The sequence below is a fragment of the Amblyomma mixtum genome, chromosome 8 (assembly GCF_055824585.1).
Source record: "Amblyomma mixtum isolate Tamu chromosome 8, ASM5582458v1, whole genome shotgun sequence".
NCBI classification, from domain to species: domain Eukaryota; kingdom Metazoa; phylum Arthropoda; class Arachnida; order Ixodida; family Ixodidae; genus Amblyomma; species Amblyomma mixtum.
This window is the reverse complement of record NC_143019.1, coordinates 7947869-7969127: the sequence shown is the minus strand read 5'-3', so window position 1 is coordinate 7969127 and position 21259 is coordinate 7947869. Positions and strand designations below refer to the sequence as shown.

General features: G+C 49.8%; 2 protein-coding genes across 2 annotated transcripts in view; one reads left to right on the top strand and one right to left on the bottom strand.

The window, feature by feature from the left end:
- LOC149331251 (ipis-1-like) overlaps window positions 1-20626 on the bottom strand; it is a 36891-nt gene extending 16265 nt beyond the window's left edge. Inside the window, exon 1 of the mRNA XM_089556423.1 lies at window positions 20365-20626. The gene's annotated coding sequence lies outside the window, so the exon portion shown is untranslated. The remainder of the gene's footprint in view (window positions 1-20364) is intronic.
- On the top strand, window positions 958-20760 carry LOC149331250 (uncharacterized). Its single transcript, XM_089556422.1, has 10 exons — window positions 958-1099; window positions 1866-2201; window positions 4672-4675; window positions 5500-5813; window positions 9132-9437; window positions 10170-10430; window positions 11541-11834; window positions 13694-13915; window positions 17626-17855; window positions 20316-20760. Exons 1-10 carry the CDS (start codon window positions 1067-1069, stop codon window positions 20758-20760), a joined length of 2445 nt encoding a protein of 814 aa, XP_089412548.1. The 5' UTR covers window positions 958-1066.
- The last annotated feature ends 499 nt before the right edge of the window (window positions 20761-21259 follow it).

The following is a 21259-nucleotide window of genomic DNA, read 5'->3' as shown; positions in this document are numbered from 1 at the left end:
AACTTAAGCTGAACCCTCTTTATTAGCCTCCACGTTTCTGCCCCATAGGTGAGTACCGGTAGGATACAGCTGTTGTATACTTTTCTCTTCAGGGATATTGGTAAGCTACCATTCATGATCTGAGAGAACCTGCCATATGCGCTCCACCCCATTCTTATTCTAGTTATTTCTCTCTCATGATCCGGATCACCGGTCACTGCCTGCCCAAAGTAGACCTACTCCCTTACCACTTCCTGCACCTCCCTACCAATGGTGACATGCAGTTCTCTTGCTAGACTGCTGATTTTTTCGAATACCTCCCCGTAAATGAATGTTCCAGATCTGTCGGGTGATTACAATAGCACCCATTGATAACCGCCCTTTACTTTCTTTTCCATCCTGGCCGGGCGCATGCGCCCATCGACGCAAGGACTCCGTACATTGCAAGCATAGCGGCGCGACGGTGGCGAATGTAGATAGCGTGGATGATCATGCGGCTGATCACGTGACAGACGCTTGTCGGAAGCGCACCACGGCGTGATTCTGGTGGAAGAGCGTTGAACAGGAATCTCTGCGGAACAGTGCCAGACTGGTACAAATCTGTGGCGACACACTTTGCGCATATTTCCGCGCAGCCTCCGATTTTTTTTTTCATCCTGCCCAGCGTAACACGGCCACACGCTGGACTGCGTTATCGATAAAACACAGCGCCACCACTGCGTCACCCGAGGCATGCGTCGCCGACGGTGGCTACAAAAACAGGCTGCACGGAACGGCGGCTTTTTCCTTCCGCTACCGAGACGAGCGTAACGTTGGTACGCTCGTCCGCTGCCACCGCTAATCGAATAAACAGTTGTTACGTTTTTGTGTTGGGATTCGTGCTTCAGCAGAAACGACATCCCACAAATGTTTAGCTGATGTGAAGCCCACACCAAAGCTCCTGCTGCTAAATGCCGTTTCTCATGTGCAGGATTCAGTCTTCAAAGAACCTGGAGGGTGCTCTGGCCTGCTGAGCTTCTCCGCACTGGCAAAGGTTCCTCGGCCGGGAAACTGATCGAGTGCTCTGAGAGGCCATTTGGCCGGCACCATGAAATCGAAGAAGCAGCTGAAACATGCTGAAGTGAGCGAGCATTTCTTGTTTATTGTGGGGCCAGTTGTATAGTCATTGTGTACTGGCAGCGTCAAACGACGCGCGAACAAGTCAGTTTGAGGTTAGTTTGAGTCTACATGGTATACACGTTCGTGAGTCTACACTGTTTGGTTTGGTTTATCGGGTTTAACGTCCCAAAGCGACTCAAGCTATGAGCGACGCAGTAGTGAAGGGCTCCGGAAATTTTGACCATCTGTGGTTTTAATGTGCACTGACACCACACAGTACACGACCATGCAGCGGGGTTTTCTGACCCTCAAACTTTCTTTGAGTATTAAAGTTTTTCGCCGCCACCACACAGTACACGGGCATCTAGAATTTCGCCTTCATCGAAATTCGACCGCCGCGGCCGGGATTCAACCCGCGTCTTTCGGGTCAGCAGCCGAGCGCCACAACCACTATAGCCACCGCGGCGGCTGAACAAGTCAATTGAAACTGGGATATAAAAAGAGATGGTTCACGCTGAGGGAGATAGGCAACTAGAGTACCTAATTTTCACTTCAAGGACGCTAGAACCGCTACATGAAAGTTTTGCAGCCTGTCTGTGTTTCTTAGAGCGAGCTTTGTAGCATCGAACCTGCAAGATCTGAATGCTTGTGTTGTCCGGTGCGTTATAAATGTTTTTCACCACCACCACCGGGATGTTTCGCAGCTTAAATGCAATCAATGAGCTCTCAGAATACAGTTTGAGGCCCTCTCTGTGCTGAAAATGCTGCGACCCGTGTTCCTTGTCCAGGGCCAGTACCACCGCGTGGCCGATGACATCCGGAAGAAGGTGGCTGCCTCAGAGAAGAAGAGCAAACCTCGGCCCCGCGTGGCACCTAGCCTGGCCGAGGATAGCGTCAAGACATCCCAGGGTCCACCCCTGGCGCTGAGCCCGGGCTTGCAGCGGCAGGCGTCCTCCTTTTCACCCGCCATGAGCGGCGCGGCGTCGCCGGGACTCTCATCGCCTATGCCGCAGGTCTTGTCACCGGGAGGCTACCTGTCTCCGGTTTCACCTGCTAGTCCCATGCACGGCACTGCATCGCCGCCTGCCGGGCTGCTGACGCCGTTTGGAGAAATGTCGCCGGTTGTCGGGTAATTGCGTTAAGTCCGGCTGTTCCTCGACATCTTAATAACCGAGAGATCGATCAGCCTGCAGTCGATCGATCAAGCAATTGATCCGTATGTCTGTCCGTCCGTCCGTCAGTCGGTCGGTTAAGCGTTCGCTCAGTCAACGCGGCGTTTCTCGCATGATGCTTTTTTATCAAGTGATCCAGATTTGAAGCTCTGCCGTAGTGTTACGGGGGAATTTCATGACCGGGAACATCATTGAGGTCTTCCAGTACAGCGATGCCAGCTTGCGCCCACTGACCTATAAAATTGGTTGTGGCTTAGCTCTGGTTAAACCTGGAGGATTGCGAAAACAACATCTGTGCGTTGCCATATATTGTTGCGTGAGTTACATTGCCCACAGTCTCGCCATTTCGCGTGCTCTTGCACGACCATACTGCGAATGTGCGAGGAGCAAGTGACGTCACTAAGCACAGCTGACGTGACTCGCCGCGCGTGGTCGCCTTCCTTTCCTTATAATGATTGGAGTGTAAAACGTTGACAACGCCAACGCACATGAACACAATGAACGCCGATGGCCTATGGCTTCAGCGCCGCGTTTCTGGCACAACCTTATAATGCCTGCAGCTCACATCATCACTCCACGTACCTATAAGCACAATTCAGGCGTCCACTGACCCAGTGAGCCATTATGTCCACTTCCTTTCCTATATGATCGGAGTGTAAAACATGATCAACGCCAACGCCAATGAACACAACGAACGCCGACGGCCTATGGCTTCAGCGCCGCGTTTCTGTCACCGTCCTTCCACAACGTTGTCAACGCCAACGCATGCAGCGCACACCTGTCACTACCGCCACTTAGCTTAAAGCATGGTTGAGGTGTCCACAATTCCAAGACGGCAGTTATGCTCTGGTTCAGGTGTCCACCGAGATGTGGACACCTCGCCTTCACCTCCGGCTACGTATATCCTGGCATAGCTGTTGTTGTGTTGTTGTTGTGACTGGGAGAAGGATGAAAAGGAAATTGCACGGGCCTGCCTACTGGCTCGAGCCGAGCCACCACCGCTGCCTCGTGCAGATAGATGGGAATTAAAAGACCAGAGGAAAGAAGTGAAGAAAGGCGCGCGTCGCAGCAACAACCGCGTCCGCTGTTGAAAACATGGTTCAGCTGGTAGTGTAGCTTGTGGTGGTGCTTGTGGTTAGACTTGTGGTGATGCATCGGTTATACAATCCAATCCTATCCAATATGCTAATATGGTAGCTACCGGCCTCGCTACGCGACGGGCTCAAAGTGCAACTAGTATTGCTTTCGCAATAATAACAGATAAGCGGCCGAAGCCGCGATATCTCCACCACCTCCCAACCTGGCATAGCAGAGCTAAGCCACTGCCTATTTTATATACACCACAAACCACGCAGATGGCGATGCGCAATCGCTACTGCGCATCAGAGAGGGAGACTGTCGGCGAGGCGACGGAGAGCGCGCGGCGGCGGAGAGCAATCTGACGTCACGCATCGCCATAGCAACGGAGAGGCTGTCGTCATTCCATCTGTTATGCACGGGCCTCCTCTTTTATTTTTCAATTGGGTTAAGCCTGTTGTGTGTAAACGGTGCAGGCAGGGGCCTATTATTTTTATTTCCTTTTCGGTTGCCCCAACCTATTCAATGTTATGCACGGCGGCGGCTCCTCGAGGAGCAGGGGTGTCCGCGGTCCACGCGACGAGCGGTTAGACCTGGCGTAGTATTGCTTTCGCAATAAAATAATAATAATAAATAATATAATAATAATAAATTCTTTATTTCACTCATGAAGTGAGGGAGTGCGGGAAAAAAAGCTGAAAATTCAGCTTGACTAGTTCCCAGCTCCCCAGAGTACAAAAAATTCAAGAAACAAAAGAAGAGGGGCGAAGAAAAAAAAATAAAATAATGGCAGAGCGGCATAAGAACAGCACAAATCAAAATACAGAAATGTTTTGTTTACAAAGTCAGATCGGCTTGTACAAGGAAAATAAACAAAACAATTCTAATTGAACTGTATGAGACACCGGTGATAAGCGAAAGTACATGCCGGAAAAAGCCCGAAAAAGCAAGAACGTTACATAAGTAAAGGAAAGAGACGAAGAAAAACAATGCGCATGAACAGAAAAGCGTCGCTCAAGGAAGGGTACAGCGTACATATGCAGAATGCGAGAAATACACCATCACATGAACGGAAACTACGGAAACCCACTTTGGAAATTCAAAAGTGTGCATGGCGAAAGCTTTGTGGTCAACCCGCTGCCGCTTCCCCGAACCGCTTGGAGTGGAATCACTGGGCTGCTTCGGGGCCAGATGTCTCACTCACTCGACTGCAACGAGACGTCTGGCGAAGGAGCGGCGGTGCAGCTGCCACCGCCAACGCGCGCGCTCATTCTACCGCTACTATGTGACGTCACGGTTGCTATGCACAGCTGCGCCCCCCACCGGCCCGCCGGTTGCTAAGGAGGGGAGTAGGTTGCGCCGCAGCGCGGAGGAGAGGCCACAGGTGTCTAAATCTGTGTGATGTTAAAGAGAACCTCTGTCCTCCCATTTCGGTACCTTTTAGTCTTTAGCGGTGCCGTAAAGGCTCCAATGTACGGCCGAGAAGTAAACCCCATTGCCTGGTTACTTTCGGAAAATACGGTGCACAAATTGTCGGTAGCGAATTTTGAAAGGGTTTCATTTTCACAAATTCCTTGCAGCTCGTTATAACACCTGCGCTTCAAGACTCTTGAAAGTGAGAAAACCTCTCGCCCTTTCTCTTTCCGATACTGAGGACCTCCACGGATTGTACAAGAACTCCACTACACAGCTTACAAGCAAAGCACTTTGTCTCTTTTCTTTTACGAAAGGCTGTTCGTGTTGTGTGTTACTTAGATGGCGGAAACGAGGCGGGCATAAGCATAAATTCTGAACAAGCGCAATTTTCAACGGGAAATAGTTTATGAACGCAATTTTTTCAACCCTCGGTAGGCGTTCACTTTTTTTTTGCTAGTGACATTATTATTGCTATTGTTTTGCTATCGTCAAAATCGTTTCCGTCGGTGTTTTATGGCAGTATTATTTACTCGATACGATCGACAGAAATCCTTAAAAGAATGATTTTGCACGCATTGCAGAAGTGGACCGACAACATAAATATTTCTGTAACACTACCTTACAATATTTCTCAGTTGCCTTAAAAATAAAACTGATATCGAAGAATTCTCGACCTGTGTGGGACGTAGGTTTGATGAGCGCCAGTTTCGGCGAGAAGAAAGGCGAATGTTATGGGCGCATTTTCTCTCAGAATGAGCGCCAACGTATGCATGCAGGTCGCCTTCCGTCTCGCCGTCTCGGCGTCCCAAAGCTAGAGCCAAGTGGTCCACAGGAGGCATGCTCGCCGCGGCCATTGGCGCCGTCCTCGTCTTTGCGGTTGCTGTCACCGGGGGCATCGCAGCAGGAAGATATTTCCTGCGGAAACCCCCGGCCGTCTGCGAGACGCCGGGATGCCGCCGCTACAGCAAAGCCCTCCTCGAGAGCATGGACACATCCGTGGACCCGTGCCAGGACTTCGGCCGATACGTGTGCGGACGCTACTCGCACCCGAGGGGCCTGTCTGTGGCCGAGGTAATGGCAGAAAAATTACAGGATTCCACTTTGCTTAAGAGCGGAAATGCGAGGGCCTTTCCTTGTCCTTTTTTTGTAGCGATATCTACACTACACGCCAGCCGCTTCGCGAGGTCAGTGTGGCTGCGCGCTGAGCTGTAGCACCATCGCTCCGCCAGCTATGCGCATGCGCGGAGTGTCGTCATAGCCCGCAGCCGATGTTCACGTCGCGCACCTCGCCACTGACCCGACGGCGGAGCAGACACCGCCCACCTCATCAGTTGTGCGCATGCGCGGAGTGACATCAGAGCACGCATCTGGTGTGCGCGCCGCGCGCCTACATTACGCTAGCATTTCGAGGCTCCAGCGATACAGTGCCTAGAATACTGTACCAGCGAGGAGGCGCCGTGGCCACCATGGCGGTGTCGCGGCTGGTCACGTGGTTGGTCACGTGGTGCGGAGCAGCTGTGGCGGCGCGGCCTTGGCGCGGCGTGCCGGCGAAACCGAGTGGGGGAGGAGTGGGGAGAGAGTGAATTCACGTCCAGGGACGAAGATGAAGGAACCCCCAGCCAAACGGAGCGGCGAAAGACTGACTTCGCAATTCGACTGAGCGAGTTCCACTCGGCCAGCAGTAGCTATCGCGTCACTCCAGGTTTGACCAGAGCAGAACCACAGCCAATTTTTTCCTGCATTCTTTAGTTCTTTTTAATTTGTTTTTTTTTAATTTTTGTTTTGAGATCACTGCGGCGACCCGCACTGGACCAATGTGAAAGCAAAGCATCCACATACTATATCGACGCCTTTGCTATTCTGACGTCCAAGTCCTATATCGACGTCCATGGCTATTGCGGCGTCTAAGCGTGTTTTGGAGTTCAATTAATTAATTACTCCGGATGAACCAAATTCGTAACTTTGCGATATTCTTACACTCACTACCTAATGCAATCAAACTTTTTTCAATATATCTTTATACAACGAGGTGAACGTGCGGACAAAATTTGCGTACATATTTTAATGACGCGTAGATAGCCATATAACGCTCTCTCATTAATAAGAACTATTTGCTTTCCCTTTAGCTACCAACAAAGAACACTAAGGATATAGTGCGGTTATAAAGTGCAACTCCAATTCAACAATTCTTTGCATGAGAACAAAGAAGTAGCATTGATTTCACCAGCTGAAACAAACTTGGCGCCGTCACCTTCCATTGCCACAGGCCCACACCTTTCGAGAAAAGCAGTCACGAATTAGTTGCAAGCCGCCGCGGTGGCTCAGCGGTTATGGCGCTCGGCTGCTGACCCGAAATACGTTGGGTTCAATCCCTGCCGCGGTGGTCGAATTTCAATGGAGGCGAAATTCTAGAGGCCCGTGTAGTGTGCGATGTCAGTGGACGTTAAATAACCCCAGGTGGTCGAAATTACCGGAGACCTTCACTACGGCGTCCCTCATAGCGTAAGTCGCTTTGAGACGTTAAATCCCCATAAAAATCAACGAATTTGTTGCATTTACCGCTGGTGTGAGTGCGAACACGGACTCAATGTGGTCGGGTGCGGTGGAGAAAACGACCCAATTTTAATCCGGTCTATACCTTCAAAGATGTCACAACCTACTATCAAAATAGTCATCGCCTTTACCCCCGCCCATGTAAAGGCCTGAAGAGGGCGGATGAGCGGCTCCTTCTGCGCCTTGTCACCAATACATTGCTATGCCCGTCAGCACTACACCATTTAGACCCCTCCTTTAGCGGCAGCTGCCCGCACAATAGAGCGGTGTGTTCAGACACCTATGACATGGTGCGGTCCTGCCCCTCCGACCCTGCTATTGCCCCCGTCCCCAACCCAACCCGGGAGGACTGGGAGACGATCCTGCTTGGTTGCCATGTCTTACAGACCCAACAAGCCTTTGTCGGGCGCGCCCGGGCGGCATCCACCGCCACTGGGGTCACAAACTAGGGACCTCCACCTAGTGCTTGTAAAGATCGGTTCCTTACGGGCTGATCCAAGCACACCTCCTGTCCCATCCTAATAAATGCTTTCACCACCACCCACTCAATTTGACGTTCGCTGTCCTCACTGACAACTAATGCTTCTCTTCGTAGTCTTGTTATATGTAATTCTGCTTCATGCTGTATTTAAAGAACACATCACTGTTGATCTTCGATCGTGTGGACACTCGTCCCGTCGTGCGTGGAGGGCGCTGACGCCTTGTTCCACTGAAGCGTACGTGGTTGCGTTAGGTTACGTACAAAGGAAAGGGGCCATAACTGCACCAATCCGGGCGGATTACTCAACGGCGTCGTAAGAGATGAGATGACGGAGAGGGTGAAAAGGGTAGCGATTAAAAATGCCGCACAGAAACTCATCATCACAGTGCACTTTATTACGATCCACAAAGGTCTTTCTATACTGCGAAGATAGCGACGTTGCCCATTTCCTGTCGGCGTTCTCCTCGAACCTCCCTGCCCACCTTTGCACGAGATCGCTCACAAGGGTCAAAACGTGCCACCGTATTGTAAAAAAATCGTGCAGTTCTGGAATTTGTCTTGTCCACGGATTATAATCAACTCATGATGTAAAACAGTCTTCCACTTACTGAGCAGTCATTCGTGTAATTGGCAAAGATGCAACCGTGTCTTTCGCATGCGTGGTGGTTTCCAATAATTTTCGAAGGAATGTAAAAATCGCCATAGCCCGGATTAGACTTTTCTACTCTGGGCCAATAAAGAATGAAAGTGAAAAACAGCAGCAAGTAGATAGTGAGGGGTACGGCGGCAACGTGAAAGATTGGCGCTATGTTCTGAGTATAGCAGGACCTTACATAAACTTCACCAAAGCTCCAAGGCATGGTGGTTCATTTCACCGTATGCCGTTACAGGCCATACGTACTCCTGCTGGAAATCGGCAAAGCACTTTGTAGTTGTAACGCTTACATGAGCTAGTCCTCTTCCACTGCATGGATGAACTTTGAAGGCCGCTGTGCCTGCAGCAGGATAGGCTTAAAGGTTTGGTTTGGTTTGGTTTATGGGGTTTAACGTCCCAAAGCGACTAAGGCTATGAGAGACGCCGTAGTGGAGGTCTCCGGAAATTTCGACCACCTGGGGTTCTTTAACGTGCACTGACATCGCACAGTACACGGGCCTCGAATTTCTTCTCCAAAGAAATTCAGCCGCCGCGGCCGGGATCGAACCCGCGTCTTTCGGGCCAGCAGCCGAGCACCATAGCCACTGAGCCACCGCGGCGGCTAAATGGATCTGTGCTTACGCTAAAGTAAGCCGAAAAGACGCTGCACTTGCGGAAAAGTAAACGAAGAACGCCTCCTGTGTCTGCCGGGCGCATGCAGGCTGCCAAGGATAGTTACCGCGACGAAGTGGTCGCGCCGGCGCGCGACGGTTCCCTCTCCTCCGCTGGACAGAATGCCTTTGAGAAGGGCTGGCGATTCTACAAGTCTTGCGAGGACGTGGTCGAAGGCGGCGCGGACAATATGGCCGCCGTCGTGGCTGGCCTTGTTGAAGCTGGCATCGGTTGGCCCGTGCCCACCGCTGGCAAGGTGAACCTGGTCTCGGCCATGGTACTCCTGGTGACCAAGATGGGCTGGCCTAGCCTCCTCGAATTCGTCGTGCCCAAGGAGTCTGGTAAAGTCGTCCAGGTCGGTGGACATGTGGGGATGGGCTGAAAATGTGGTCGGCTGTGATATGATCTGTACAAAGAAGTTCGATGCCAAGCTTCAAGTTGGCTATACTGCCTTACCAACAATGCTTTAAAACATATTGCCTGTTTGCTTGACTTAACAGCTTACCAGCAATGATCTCTAGCTGCGCTTTTGGCATAACGCACAAACACCTGCCATAGACTGCACTATGAAAGAAACCTTAGTGAAGCGCTCTGGGTAATTTTGCTGCCATCTTGCAAATTTTAGCTGGTGCATACTGGGGTTTTGTAGCGAAAAGCTACATTGGCCACGAACTTGCGATTTCGCTGTGGCAGTGCTTCGAGGAGGCACAGAGACCGACCTTGAGCCGGTGCCTAGCAACCGCTGCAGCTGGCGGATGCCGCGCCATCTGGCATGACGTCACACCGCGCGCCTCGCCGCGGAGCCACCGCCACCGTTTGGTATGACGTCACACCGGTTGCCTCGTCATTGCGCTCGCCTTGGCTTTCGCTACGTATATCCTGGCATAGCCGAGCTAAGCCACTGCCAATTTTTTAAACCTGCGTCAGCCAATTCCATATGTTGATCAGGCCTGCTATGACTTTCGCGATATTCCAGAGAATAAATCGCAAGAAGAGATATGCTTTTTGTATCCCTTTGAATTAGAGAGCAGAGAGCATCGACGAACAACGAGCGAGGTTCACTAAGCTTTGCTTGTATTACGTACAGGTAACGATCAACCCCTCGCCGTACACCATGGGGATACTCATGCGTATCAAGGAGATGGACACTAAAGCACTCGAGGCCTTCTTCAACCTTGCTGCCCGCCGCATCTTCGACGGCAAGAAGAACGCCACGAAACGGGCGAAAGACGAGGGAGTTGGGTTCTACCAGACCAAGGCATCTTTCGAAGAAGCCGTCAACTTCACCACCATGACGGCCCTGGAAAAATTATACGAGGCCCACTTCCTTGCGAAGCCAGGAACGCTGGTATTTCGCCTGCCTCGTTAGCGTTGTGTTGTGCGGTGCCTTTAGGGAGAATTTGATGATCGGCGAATAGCGCAGCTTTTTCCTTCCATCTGTCGCTTTTCTTGGAGCGACTGGCCTTCGCACTTCACAGAGGAGTTGAGATGACGGAAGACTCGTGGTTTGATAGGTAATATGAGTGGAATTTTATGTAGTGGCCGCTGTATATCTGTTTTTCGTCCACACGAAATTCGAGATCTTCTTATGGTCAGGGAAGGTGGGAAACTGCGTAAAAGGACGAGGAAAGGTGAAGAAACCAATACGACAACAAAGGCGTAAACTCCTCATTGAAGGAACTGTTTACTGAAGGAAACGAAAGCACAGGCTATTCAAGGCGTAAGCCCAGGCACGCGACCACCTTTGTCACTCGCAGGTGTACAGATAAACAAAAGGGAGAGAAAGCTACTAAAATTATTGGTAACAATACTTGGGGCCAGGTGAATCAGAAAGAGAATCTGAAATAGCTGCACACAACAATTCATATAAAAAAAGCAAAAATACGGAAACAAAGATGTAAATATGGCGCATTGTCTCTTAAAAGTAACCTGAGTGAAGGCAAGAAAGTGCCGGAATAAAAACGCGCGCTATGGCAACCTAATGGTAAAATGGTAAGCAACAGTTAACAAGAGTAAAGGCGAAGGTTATGGAATAAAACGCGAGGTGACTACCTAGATGGGGGAATGTAAAACAATATACCATAATAAAGGTGAAGGTGAGGCTGTAAAACGTGGTCATGACGAAACCGGAAAAACAGGCATTAGGGCAGAGTAACAACAGTGAGCAAATGAATCGCCATACAAACAGGCAAATGATTGCAAGTGCCAAACTTATTATTGTATTTTATCAGCAAGTCAAGGAAAGGCAAAGTCTCCGCTGCAAGGTTATCCATTGAATATCTGCGTCAGAAACCTGAGAACTGTATCTCTTGAACACTGAGTATACTGTTTAGGAAAATAATTTAGTTTTGATTCGAGATAATGAGGGGCGCCTGGTGAGCTAACGAAGAATATCGCTCATGTGGTGCTCGCTAAGTGTGCGTTTTCGTGTCTTTTACTCGTATCCGGGGATGCGCAGGATTCCTTTCAAGACGACCAGTTGAACATTTCGGAAGCCGAGGACTTAATAAAGCGGGAGCTGGTTCAGACGATGCCGGGCCATGTTCGGCCGGACAACCAGCTCAGGCTGGTCGCCAGCCACCACGACCTCTTCTGGTGGGTCATGGGGCAGGTCCTGAACCACCCTCACGACGTCGAGCTCGTACTCGGATGGCACGTCGTCAAGAAGGTTGCGCCGCTCATCAGTCGCGACCTGGCCCTCGCCATGCACGGCGTCATTCCGGGCCGCAAGGATCTCGCCCAGGAACACAAGGTGACGATTCGATTTTTTATGGAGCAATGGCTGCTTCGCCGAGCAGCTCCATGGCTGAAGAGCTTTTATATTCTCCACGACGGGAAGGGGGGGGGGGCTAGGACCCATTATTAGAATTCCGCCCCGGAGAAAGGCGAGTGCCAGGCCAAGGAAAATCTTGTACCCTTCAGAAAACCGGTCAGCACCCAGCGGCACCAAGATCAAAACCCGCACCTCCCGAATTCAAGGCCGTCTGTCAAATCACTGTTCCGATGTTGAGAGCGGTTAAACAGCCCAACTTACAGGTGCTAGTTAGGAACATGCTTCGCCTTCACACGTTGCGTGCAAGATTCATCACTGGGACGCTCGTTTGTGTGGCCAGTAACTCAAAGGAATTGATAGAAAGGTTAGTTGCTTTTATTTTTAATGCGATTGCAATTAAGCTGTTGTCTCAGGGATAAATCCCGGATCCTCCACAGCGAAATTCTCAGATTGGCCGGGTCACTGATGACTAGGGCCCGGAAATTTAGGCACTAAAGAACCCCGAAATAGGCAGGCATCTAGGCTCTAAAAAATATTGAAATAGGCTCTACAAAGCAAAAATAGGCGCTTTGAATAACACTCTTTATTCATATGTACAAGATTTGTAAGTCAAGCACGGAGCGTATGCAGTCCTCAACTGAAGCAATAAAACGCATTCTCAGGTTTTCGAACTTGAAACTCCTTCGGTTTTCGCTATGCATAGCTTTGTACTTTAAAAGGCTTCTTTCGACATCACATGAAGTTAATAGCACCCTTTCCTTCCAGTCCCCGAAGTGCTGCTGCCTGTACTTCTGCCACTATCTTCAATGATTCATCTATTGAGAGTCCAGTCTTTCCAACTTTGTCATCCTTTCCGTCAATTTTAAGAAGTTTGCACTAATGTATGTCAGGCCTCTTTCCAAACTCGTCTCTTTCTATCCTTCGAGACAAACACTTCGTTACACTGCGTTCAAGTTACAATTCGAGAAAAACGTTCGGCGAGACCCGCGCCTTTTGTGCGTGCATCGGCGCGCGCCTTTCACCGTACATAAACAGATGTCTCAAAATTGAAGAACGGCACCGAGGACCAAAGTGCCTGATTTAGGCATTTATAGGAAAAAAATGCGGTTCAATAGGTAGTATTTTCTAAAAAATGACAAAAAGGCAGGCAAGTGCAAAAATCCCCCGTTTAGGCATTTATAGGCATGTTTAGGCAAATGCCTAAATTTCCGGGCCCTACTGATGACGCATTGATGGTCACGTGACCTATTTGAGCAGTCAGAGAGCACTGCAAAAAATTGCGAGGACACTTTGGCAACTAAAGTGCTCAGAGGCGAAAGCCGAGAACACAGTATGTCGTGATGACTCTCGGTGGATGTGACGTCACACCATTCCCGTGGCTATATCGACGTCCACACTATTTCGATGCAATTTCGACATTTTTGCTATAAATAATTAAGTAATTACTCTACAGTCATCAAAATTCGCTTCTAGGTTCATTTTTTCCTCCTCTATCTGAAGCAACTATTGGTCGTCTTCTATCTTTTTTAGTTCCCGAGTCAAACGCGTGTGACACGCTTTGTTAACGGACGGACGACAGTATGAGCCATTTAAGGTTTTCGCCTTAAAATCTGAAATTCTCCGGGAAATTTCCTGAATGGTTGAGAGAAGTCACGGGATCTCGCGACATTGTGACAGCCTGTCCACCTTGGCAGGTGGCAGCCTGCGCCTGGATTGTGAGCAAACTGCCCGCCATTGCCAAATTCAGTGCAGTTGCCACCTGCCCAAGGTGGCTGCCCAAGCATGCGCCTTGCACATCAGCGAGATCAGCGAAACGTGTCGTGACGTCTCGTTCGCAGGAGTACTGCTTCCGGCTGCTGAAGAGGCACATTGGCGTCGCCTCCATCACGTACGTGGTCGAGCGTCATTTCACGGAAGACGTGCGCCACGACGTGATGCTCATGGCACGCAGCGTGCGCCGCACCTATTTCGGCACGCTCAGAGACGCCACCTACGACTGGAACGACCTGGGCCGAATGCTCGAGTTCCTTCTCAACTCCGTGTCGGCCAAGCTGCCGTTGGTGAGAGCTCTCGACCTCGAACACATGCACGAGCACTGCTGCTGAGTTTACTGGCTAAAAAAATTACCGAAGACACTTCGGAAATTCTATAGTGTGCATGGCGAAAGCCTTGTGGTCAGCCCACTGCCGCTTCCCCGAACCGCTTGGCGCGGAATCACTGGGCCGCCTCGAAGCCATGCGTCTCGCTCACTCAACTGCAACTAGACGTCTGGCGAAGGAGCGGCGGTGCAGCTGTCACCATCGACGCGCGCGCGCTCGTTCTACCACTACTGTGTGACGTCACGGTTGCTATGCACAGCTGCGCCCCCCACCGGCGCTCTGGTTGCTAAGGAGGAGAGGAGGTTGCGCCTCTGCGCGGAGGAGAGGCCACAGTTGGCACGATTCCAGCGCATGGACGGACACCGCGAGCATGAGCCATTAAAGGCTTTCGCCTTAATAAGCGAACCACGCAATCATGCGCTGCACACGCGGTTTAGTCATAATTTGTGCGCCAAGTTTGTGCTGTCATAATCTTACGTCCGCTGCAGGACAAAATCCTCTTCCACTGACCTCTTGTAAACCCTATCCTGTGCCAGCAGCGATCACATTATACCCATAAGTTTCCGAACTGCGTCTGCAGCCGTATTTTCTTCTACCCCTTAAACCTCTCCCTTTAGGTCGAATCTACACTGTTCCTCCAACTCTTGAACTTGCGCATTGCCATACTCCTCATTAATGATGATAAGTGTATTTTCAAATATTAAAACAGAAGAAAAAGCTAGGAGCCGGCTGCAAAAAAGTGCCACGTCATCTTTGCGCACCCGAACTATTTCACTGCCGTGGTAAAAGTTTGAGTATTTCTTGGGTAATGGGTTTGCCTTTGAGTAACTGCTTTTTGTCTCAAGTCAATGAAGTTTAAAATATATTGAAATACATCAAAATGAAGCCAGTTAAACACGCCGTTGTAAAATACCAGCGTCTTTAAAGTATTTTATCAGTTATTAACCAATTTTAGTTGCGAAACTAATTATTTGCATACAATGTTAACAATACTTGCAAAGGCATGCTTTTATCTGAAACTAAAATTTTCAAATATGGTTCATCAAACATCTTTTTCTACCAGTGCCAGATACTTCTCAACAATCGAAGTCGTAGTTCGTACCGTTTTTCGGCTGGAAAGAGATCCCTTTAGGCTCTATTGCTGGGCGGAGTAGCCTGGCGTACCCTTCGCAGCGCAGGCAGTTTCTAATCCCACCTAAATGTGGAAATCCTTGTGATGAGATCTGTAGCGTCAATACCCTTCGCAAAACGGGCGCTAAGTCTATAGCAAAAAGGGGCCAGATGAGGAACCGTCGGAGGCGCTGCCAATGATGTTCGCAGCTGGTTCCTCGGGCTTGCTTAAATCTGTGAACTAAAGTTGATTGACGAGGCACCATCCTTTGAGTCACTGGTACCAAGAGGTTTAGAGAACCAGCTGTGGACGTACGACATTTGCCGGGCTTCAGAGCACGTGCCACGCTGGCGGAAGCGGGCATTCCCCTCTTCTAGGTCCCGCTGTTTTGAAAAGAGGTTTTAAAATCACCGCCTCGAGGAAGTGCGACAAACTGAAGATAAAATTCAATTCTCTTGTTCTGCATTCAAGGTATATATTGCAGCATGCTCAAGAAGGACGTGCTAGCACTTTGAATTTGGGTTCTCATTCATTGTTTGCGGGCTGGCGATGGTCGCCGTAGGGAAATAGTTAATGGCGATTGGCGGTAATGAAAGGAATGTGATAGGAAGGCAGACAAGAGGAACAATTACTACGCTATAACACGCTCAAGGTTAGTACAAGATGGGGAGGGGCAGTCCTGATATATTCAGGCAGTCCCGATCACAGGTGCTAAATGTAAAAATATCGTCGCATGGCTTTGACTGGTTTGTTTTCTATATTCATTGTTATTGGCCCCTGAAAGGCGGCTTTATTCCTTTCTCTTTCGAGCGCGAGAGATGGCCGGACCACGGTGGACCGCTGTGAACCACGTTTGACAGCTTTTCCGAACTACAGGGTTGTTCTTGACGGCACGATAGCCTTATCTAGTTATTTCTTAGTGATCTTTTAATAGAGCAAGGCCAAGAGCAATGGTCATTCTGAACTCAGCCACAATCGAATGCTTTTGATGAACACTGTCATCGCTCACGAAGTTTGTGGCGAAGGATTGCCCAATAATCAGCTTGAGTTCTATAGTGGCCTGATTGTCTGTAGCTTCAGCGTACCTGATGTCCTAGTCATGTTAAAATACGTATTGGAACTTAGGTGCCTTTAAATTATGATTACTGCATGGATCATCATCACCAGCTTGACTACGCCCACTGCAGGGCAAAGGCCTCTCCCATGTGTCTCCAATGAACCCTGTCCTGTGCCAGCCGCGGCCACCGTATCCCCGCAAACGTCTTAATCTCATCTACCGACCCAACTTTCAGCCGCCCCTTACCACTCGCCTTTTCCTTGAATCCACTCCGTTACCCTTAAGGACCAGCGGTCGTCTTGCCTTCGAATTACATGCCCTGCCCAAGCCCATTTCATCCTCCTGATTTCGGCTAGGATATCAATAACCCGCGTTTGTTCCCTCACCCACTCCGCCCTCCTCTTCTCTCTTAACGTTATACCTATCATTTTCCCTTCCATAGCTCAATGCGTTGTCATTAATTTAAGTGAAAACTGAAGAGTACTCTTTTACTGAGAAAACAGTATTAATAACCCCTCCCTCCGAATCGTAAATCTGTCCAAGTCAAGCCTTCACGCCCGACCTTCGTCGTGCGGCCTCTCGAAGCACCACCCACCGATTACCCCCATATCTACTAGTGCCACGAATTCACCACATACCATTGGCATGCCACGAACTCATTGCTACATTGAGCTACGTCACGAAGTGGGAGGTAAATATATTCTTAGCCGCAAGTGCTTTTCGGACCTAATGTTTCGCTACAAGTTGTTTGAAGGAGAAGAGGGCACGAATGTGCTACTTCCAGCCAGGTTCCAACTATTGCTAGTCGCTCATTACTTTCCAAGTGTTGAGGGAAATATAGAGCAGCATTACGTGGATAAAAAAACTGTTTGGTCTCTTGGTCTTCGATTTGGTTTGACGCTTTCTATTTAATCTCTCAAGACACTCGTACTAACTGAACAAAATGGACCAAACGCTCATTCTTGCTAATTGACAAAATGACAAAAAGCCGAATCCTTAAACTTTAGCGCTGATCACAAAAATTTGATATTGGCTTTCATATTTGGGTACATTATCTAGCACAATTTGGAGGTAATGATTTTCCTCTGTACTTGCTTCGTAATTCGGGCATAAAAAGGGCAATGTCGTCCTGAGAAATGCTGGGAAAACAGCGTCCTTCATCGGCGTGAGGCCTATGCGTGCAGGCACTTAGTACTATCTGCGTGGGCTTACGGTCTAGCATTGCATATTATTGTTCCCCAGAGTTAAGCACCACCTCCATTGCACAGGAATTTTCAACACACTTGAAAGCTGACTTGCACGGTCTGCAACTCATCCATCACTGTTAATTAGGAATGTCTGCTTGTGTGCATGCAGAAACTACCTTTTCGTATTGTTGGTGCCCGTACTTTTATACGCAAGCGCAAGTGCCGCAGGCGTGGCCTCCACTTAGCCTGGACGCGGTGGCTCAGCGCATGAGCCTCGCACCTTCACAACAATTCACCTAGCTGCCTCACGATGCAGGTGATGGCCAGTATGGGCGACATCGGCGACAACATTGTGGCGAACGTGCGTACCATGACAGTGAATGCGCGTGGTACAGCGGAGTCAGTGTGGCACCTTTTCCTGACTGACGAGCTTGCGTCCTCCAAAGAGGAGCCCTTCGAGCAGACGGTACGGGGAAAGGATGTGGCCATGCTTCCAACGGCCATCATGTTCCCGTACTACGAGCCAGACGTCCCTGCCTACATCAGGTGACCCGTTTCTTTATTTTGTAGCGAAAGCTACATTGGCCACGAACTTGCGATTTCGCTCTTTGGCGGTGTTCCGAGGAGGCACAGAGACCGACCTTGAGCCGTTGCGTAGCAACCGCCGCAGCTGGCGGACGCCGCGCGCTCGCCGCGCCATCTAGCATGACGTCACACCGCGCGCCTCGCCGCGGATCCGTCGCCGCCGTTTGGTATGACGTCACACCGCTTGCCTCGTTGTAGCGCTCGCCTCCGCTCGCTTCGCCAGCTGTGTCGCTTGCCTGCTTTCGCTACGTATATCCTGGCATAGCCGAGCTAAGCCACTGCCAGTTTTTTTAGCCCCGAAAATTGCACCTTTAAGTTCAAGTCAGCCTATTGTTTCCTCGTATCGTTTTCGACGCTGTCGCTGCTTCCATTGCTTTTTCAAAACATGAAAAGAGAGCGATGATCAGTTAACAGGGCCGACAGTGTGCGAAAGTCAGGCCAGTGAGTCTTAGGGGTTGTAGCGTAGCAGCCACGCTCACTTAGTGTGGTGAACTATGATAAAAAAGAAGATGACCTTGCGATGGGAAGCTCGTTCGCAGCCCAAACGCTTGGCTGAACCGTTGGCGCGTGTTTGTTGCAGATTCAGCTGAGCCACAACCCCACTCTTAGAGTTGGTGAAGGTGCTGGGTAACAATCCCACTACCTCTCGCTCAGTAAAGAAAAATCCGAGTAAAGGAAAGGAGGATCTCAGGAAAGCAAAATTGCGTTAATGGTCGCACGTCCATTCAGCAACACATTTTCGTCATGACGGAAAAGATGGAGTCTGTGAAAAGTTGGAGAGAGAAAGAGGCGCCGTAGTGTGGGACTCTGAATCAGTGTAGACAACTTGGTGTTCTTGCGCATGCACTGTATCGCACAGCAAAAGGACTGGGTCTTAAAGGTATATCCTATTGAGCAGGTCACTCATCAAGAGTGGTCCTTCATCTAGTGTGCTTTTCTCATAACGAACGCCTCGAGTTTCACCATCTTCAAAAGAGACACTTTCCCCCACCTCATAGGAAATTAGACACCCCAGATGCCGTCTCTTGGCGGTAGATACAGAAGAACACATTTCTAAACCTCCATAACTACATATCATACGCCCAACATTATACTCCGACACCTATCCCTGGTGACAGGCCCGCCCTACACTCCTCCCCATTTCGTGGGGATGTGGAGCCAAACCGAACAATATGCAGACGGAAAACACGTCTTCTGAGCGGTGGGAGGCACTGCTGACCACCGATCACCTGGAGGACCAACGGGCCCTCATACGAGAGATGCGCATGGCAGCTGAAGCTAGTGGAGCCTTGGAATGAGGGACCTACCCATAAGCTCGCACAGCTCTTCTTCACTTTAATGAAGTTTTTCCTCCTCCACCTGGGTTGCAAGCCAACCGCACAGCACTGGAATCCATCGCCTCGCACCCGTCGGTTACACATGACGGCAACAACTTGCGGGACGGAATATAATATTAGGCTGGCGGTCACTTCGGCGATCATTTCACTTTCCCTCATTCGCTAGCTTCATTCCTACCTTACGGGGCGGTTGAAGTGCGCGCCCCGACGTGAGACAATTACTGCGCCTTTCCCTTCATGACTGCCCCCTTGGCACCACATTGCAGTAATTTTGGGCGATCGAAGCGGGACCACCACACAAATGCGGAGCGGATGTCATCTAGTCATTACCAGACGCACAGACACTAACGAACTTTGCCTGACACTGACCCTGACAGGCTACTGCAAATGTCTGGAAAACGTGAGGTAATAAACAAGCACTCTAAGCAAATGCAACTGCATCACTTTCAACGGTTTCCATTGCATTGATGAAGCCTGTCTTTAGTTCAGATGATGCATTATTACTGATTATGATAATAATATTACTAGTACAACTACTGACTTCTGTCACGCTGTTGCTATTACTACTGCTGTGAGGACACTCCGTTAACTGAGCAGCATCACCGTGACAGCCATAAAACAAAATGGTGGGACGATCATGCTTCGCCTTTAAGAGTGGAACGCGACAGCGTGTTGCAGGTGGTGGTGGTGTAAATGAACGCATTTTTTCATTTTTTTCTTTTGTTTCAATTAATCAATTGATCAATTACACACTGAATTTTCTTAATTACCATAATCAAGCATTCGCTTTTCATTCTGACCATTTTGACACCTATAAAACCTTGTTTTCATTTTTTTAAATTTCTGTAATAAACAAATTACAGTGATCTCATTAACTCATCATCGCCTATCACACGCAAATCAGTGACTAGAGCCAAAAATTACCACGATGCGATTTTTTTTTTACGCAGCCCCCATTATTTCCGACACGCAGTGCCGACTATTGCTACGCCGACGGCTTTTCGGCCGAACAAGCTGCATAAGCTAGCGCGTAAAATGAGCACGCTTCAGCTATTCGCAGTAAGCACAACCGTCGACGCTGCAGGTACGGCACGTTCGTGACGTCCCTGGCACGGGCCACGGTGCTGTCCTACCTGAAGCAGGCCACCCAGGGCAGCGAGCCGGAGGCCTTCGCCAAGTTCACGGCCTGCACGGCCCGGAGCGGAAAGTCTCCGTCACGTGACCTCGTGGCAATCGCGAGCGCCACCGAGGCCGCTTCGATCGTCTACGAGGCCCGCAAGGCAGGCAGCCCGGATAATCCTGCGAGCTACGAGTTCTGGCGGCCTCTGCCGCTCACCGGCCTGAGATCCATGTCGCCATGGCAGCTGTTCTTTGTCTCCTTCTGCTACCTGCTATGCACGGGCGACGCCCGCAGCTCGCCCTGCAACTCCGCTCTTCTCTGGAACACCCAGTTCGCCCTGGCGTTTGAGTGCCCGCCAGAGAGTCCCATGAGGGCCAATAACACCTGCAAGATGTTTAACAACCAATGATGTACACCGCGTTGATGAATGTGCGTGTGCGTGTGCCTGGGTTGCTGTGATAGAGTCAAAACTATGCATAGTGCAGTTTTTCTACGTTGGCTGCTGTGTATTTTGTCATGCGCGCTACATTTTTATCTCTGCTGTTTTTACTTCGGCCTTGCTTTCTTGGCCAGCATCTTCTTTGCTTATTCTTACTCAGTTTATGCTTTTGTGTATTCTTAAGGGTCCGCCTGTGTGGTCGCCTTTTTTTTAATACGTTCAACGTAGCACTGCCTTTTTAATCATTAATTGAAACACAAGCCCTGAGGTGCCTGTTTCTTAAGAGCCATTTAGCGGCCGAAACGTCTCTTGTTCTGTTAATGTTTAGTACGGAAACATTATATTGTCTCTTAAAGGACATGGTTTATCTACCGCTTTTCCTTGAATATATAATGTCAGTGTCGTATTTGCGCTAAAACGTGTGCCACATTGGAACGCCGCCTTTGCTGACCGCAAGTAGGCCACTGAC

Bases quoted from the DNA above. Each gene is read 5' to 3' on its own strand.
- LOC149331250 (XM_089556422.1), top strand. From the start codon at position 1,067: ATGAAATCGAAGAAGCAGCTGAAACATGCTGAA. The intron at 10,431-11,540 runs GTATTTCGCCTG...GGGGATGCGCAG, and splicing joins TTGCGAAGCCAGGAACGCTG to GATTCCTTTCAAGACGACCA. The intron at 13,916-17,625 runs GTGAGAGCTCTC...CTCACGATGCAG, and splicing joins TGTCGGCCAAGCTGCCGTTG to GTGATGGCCAGTATGGGCGA.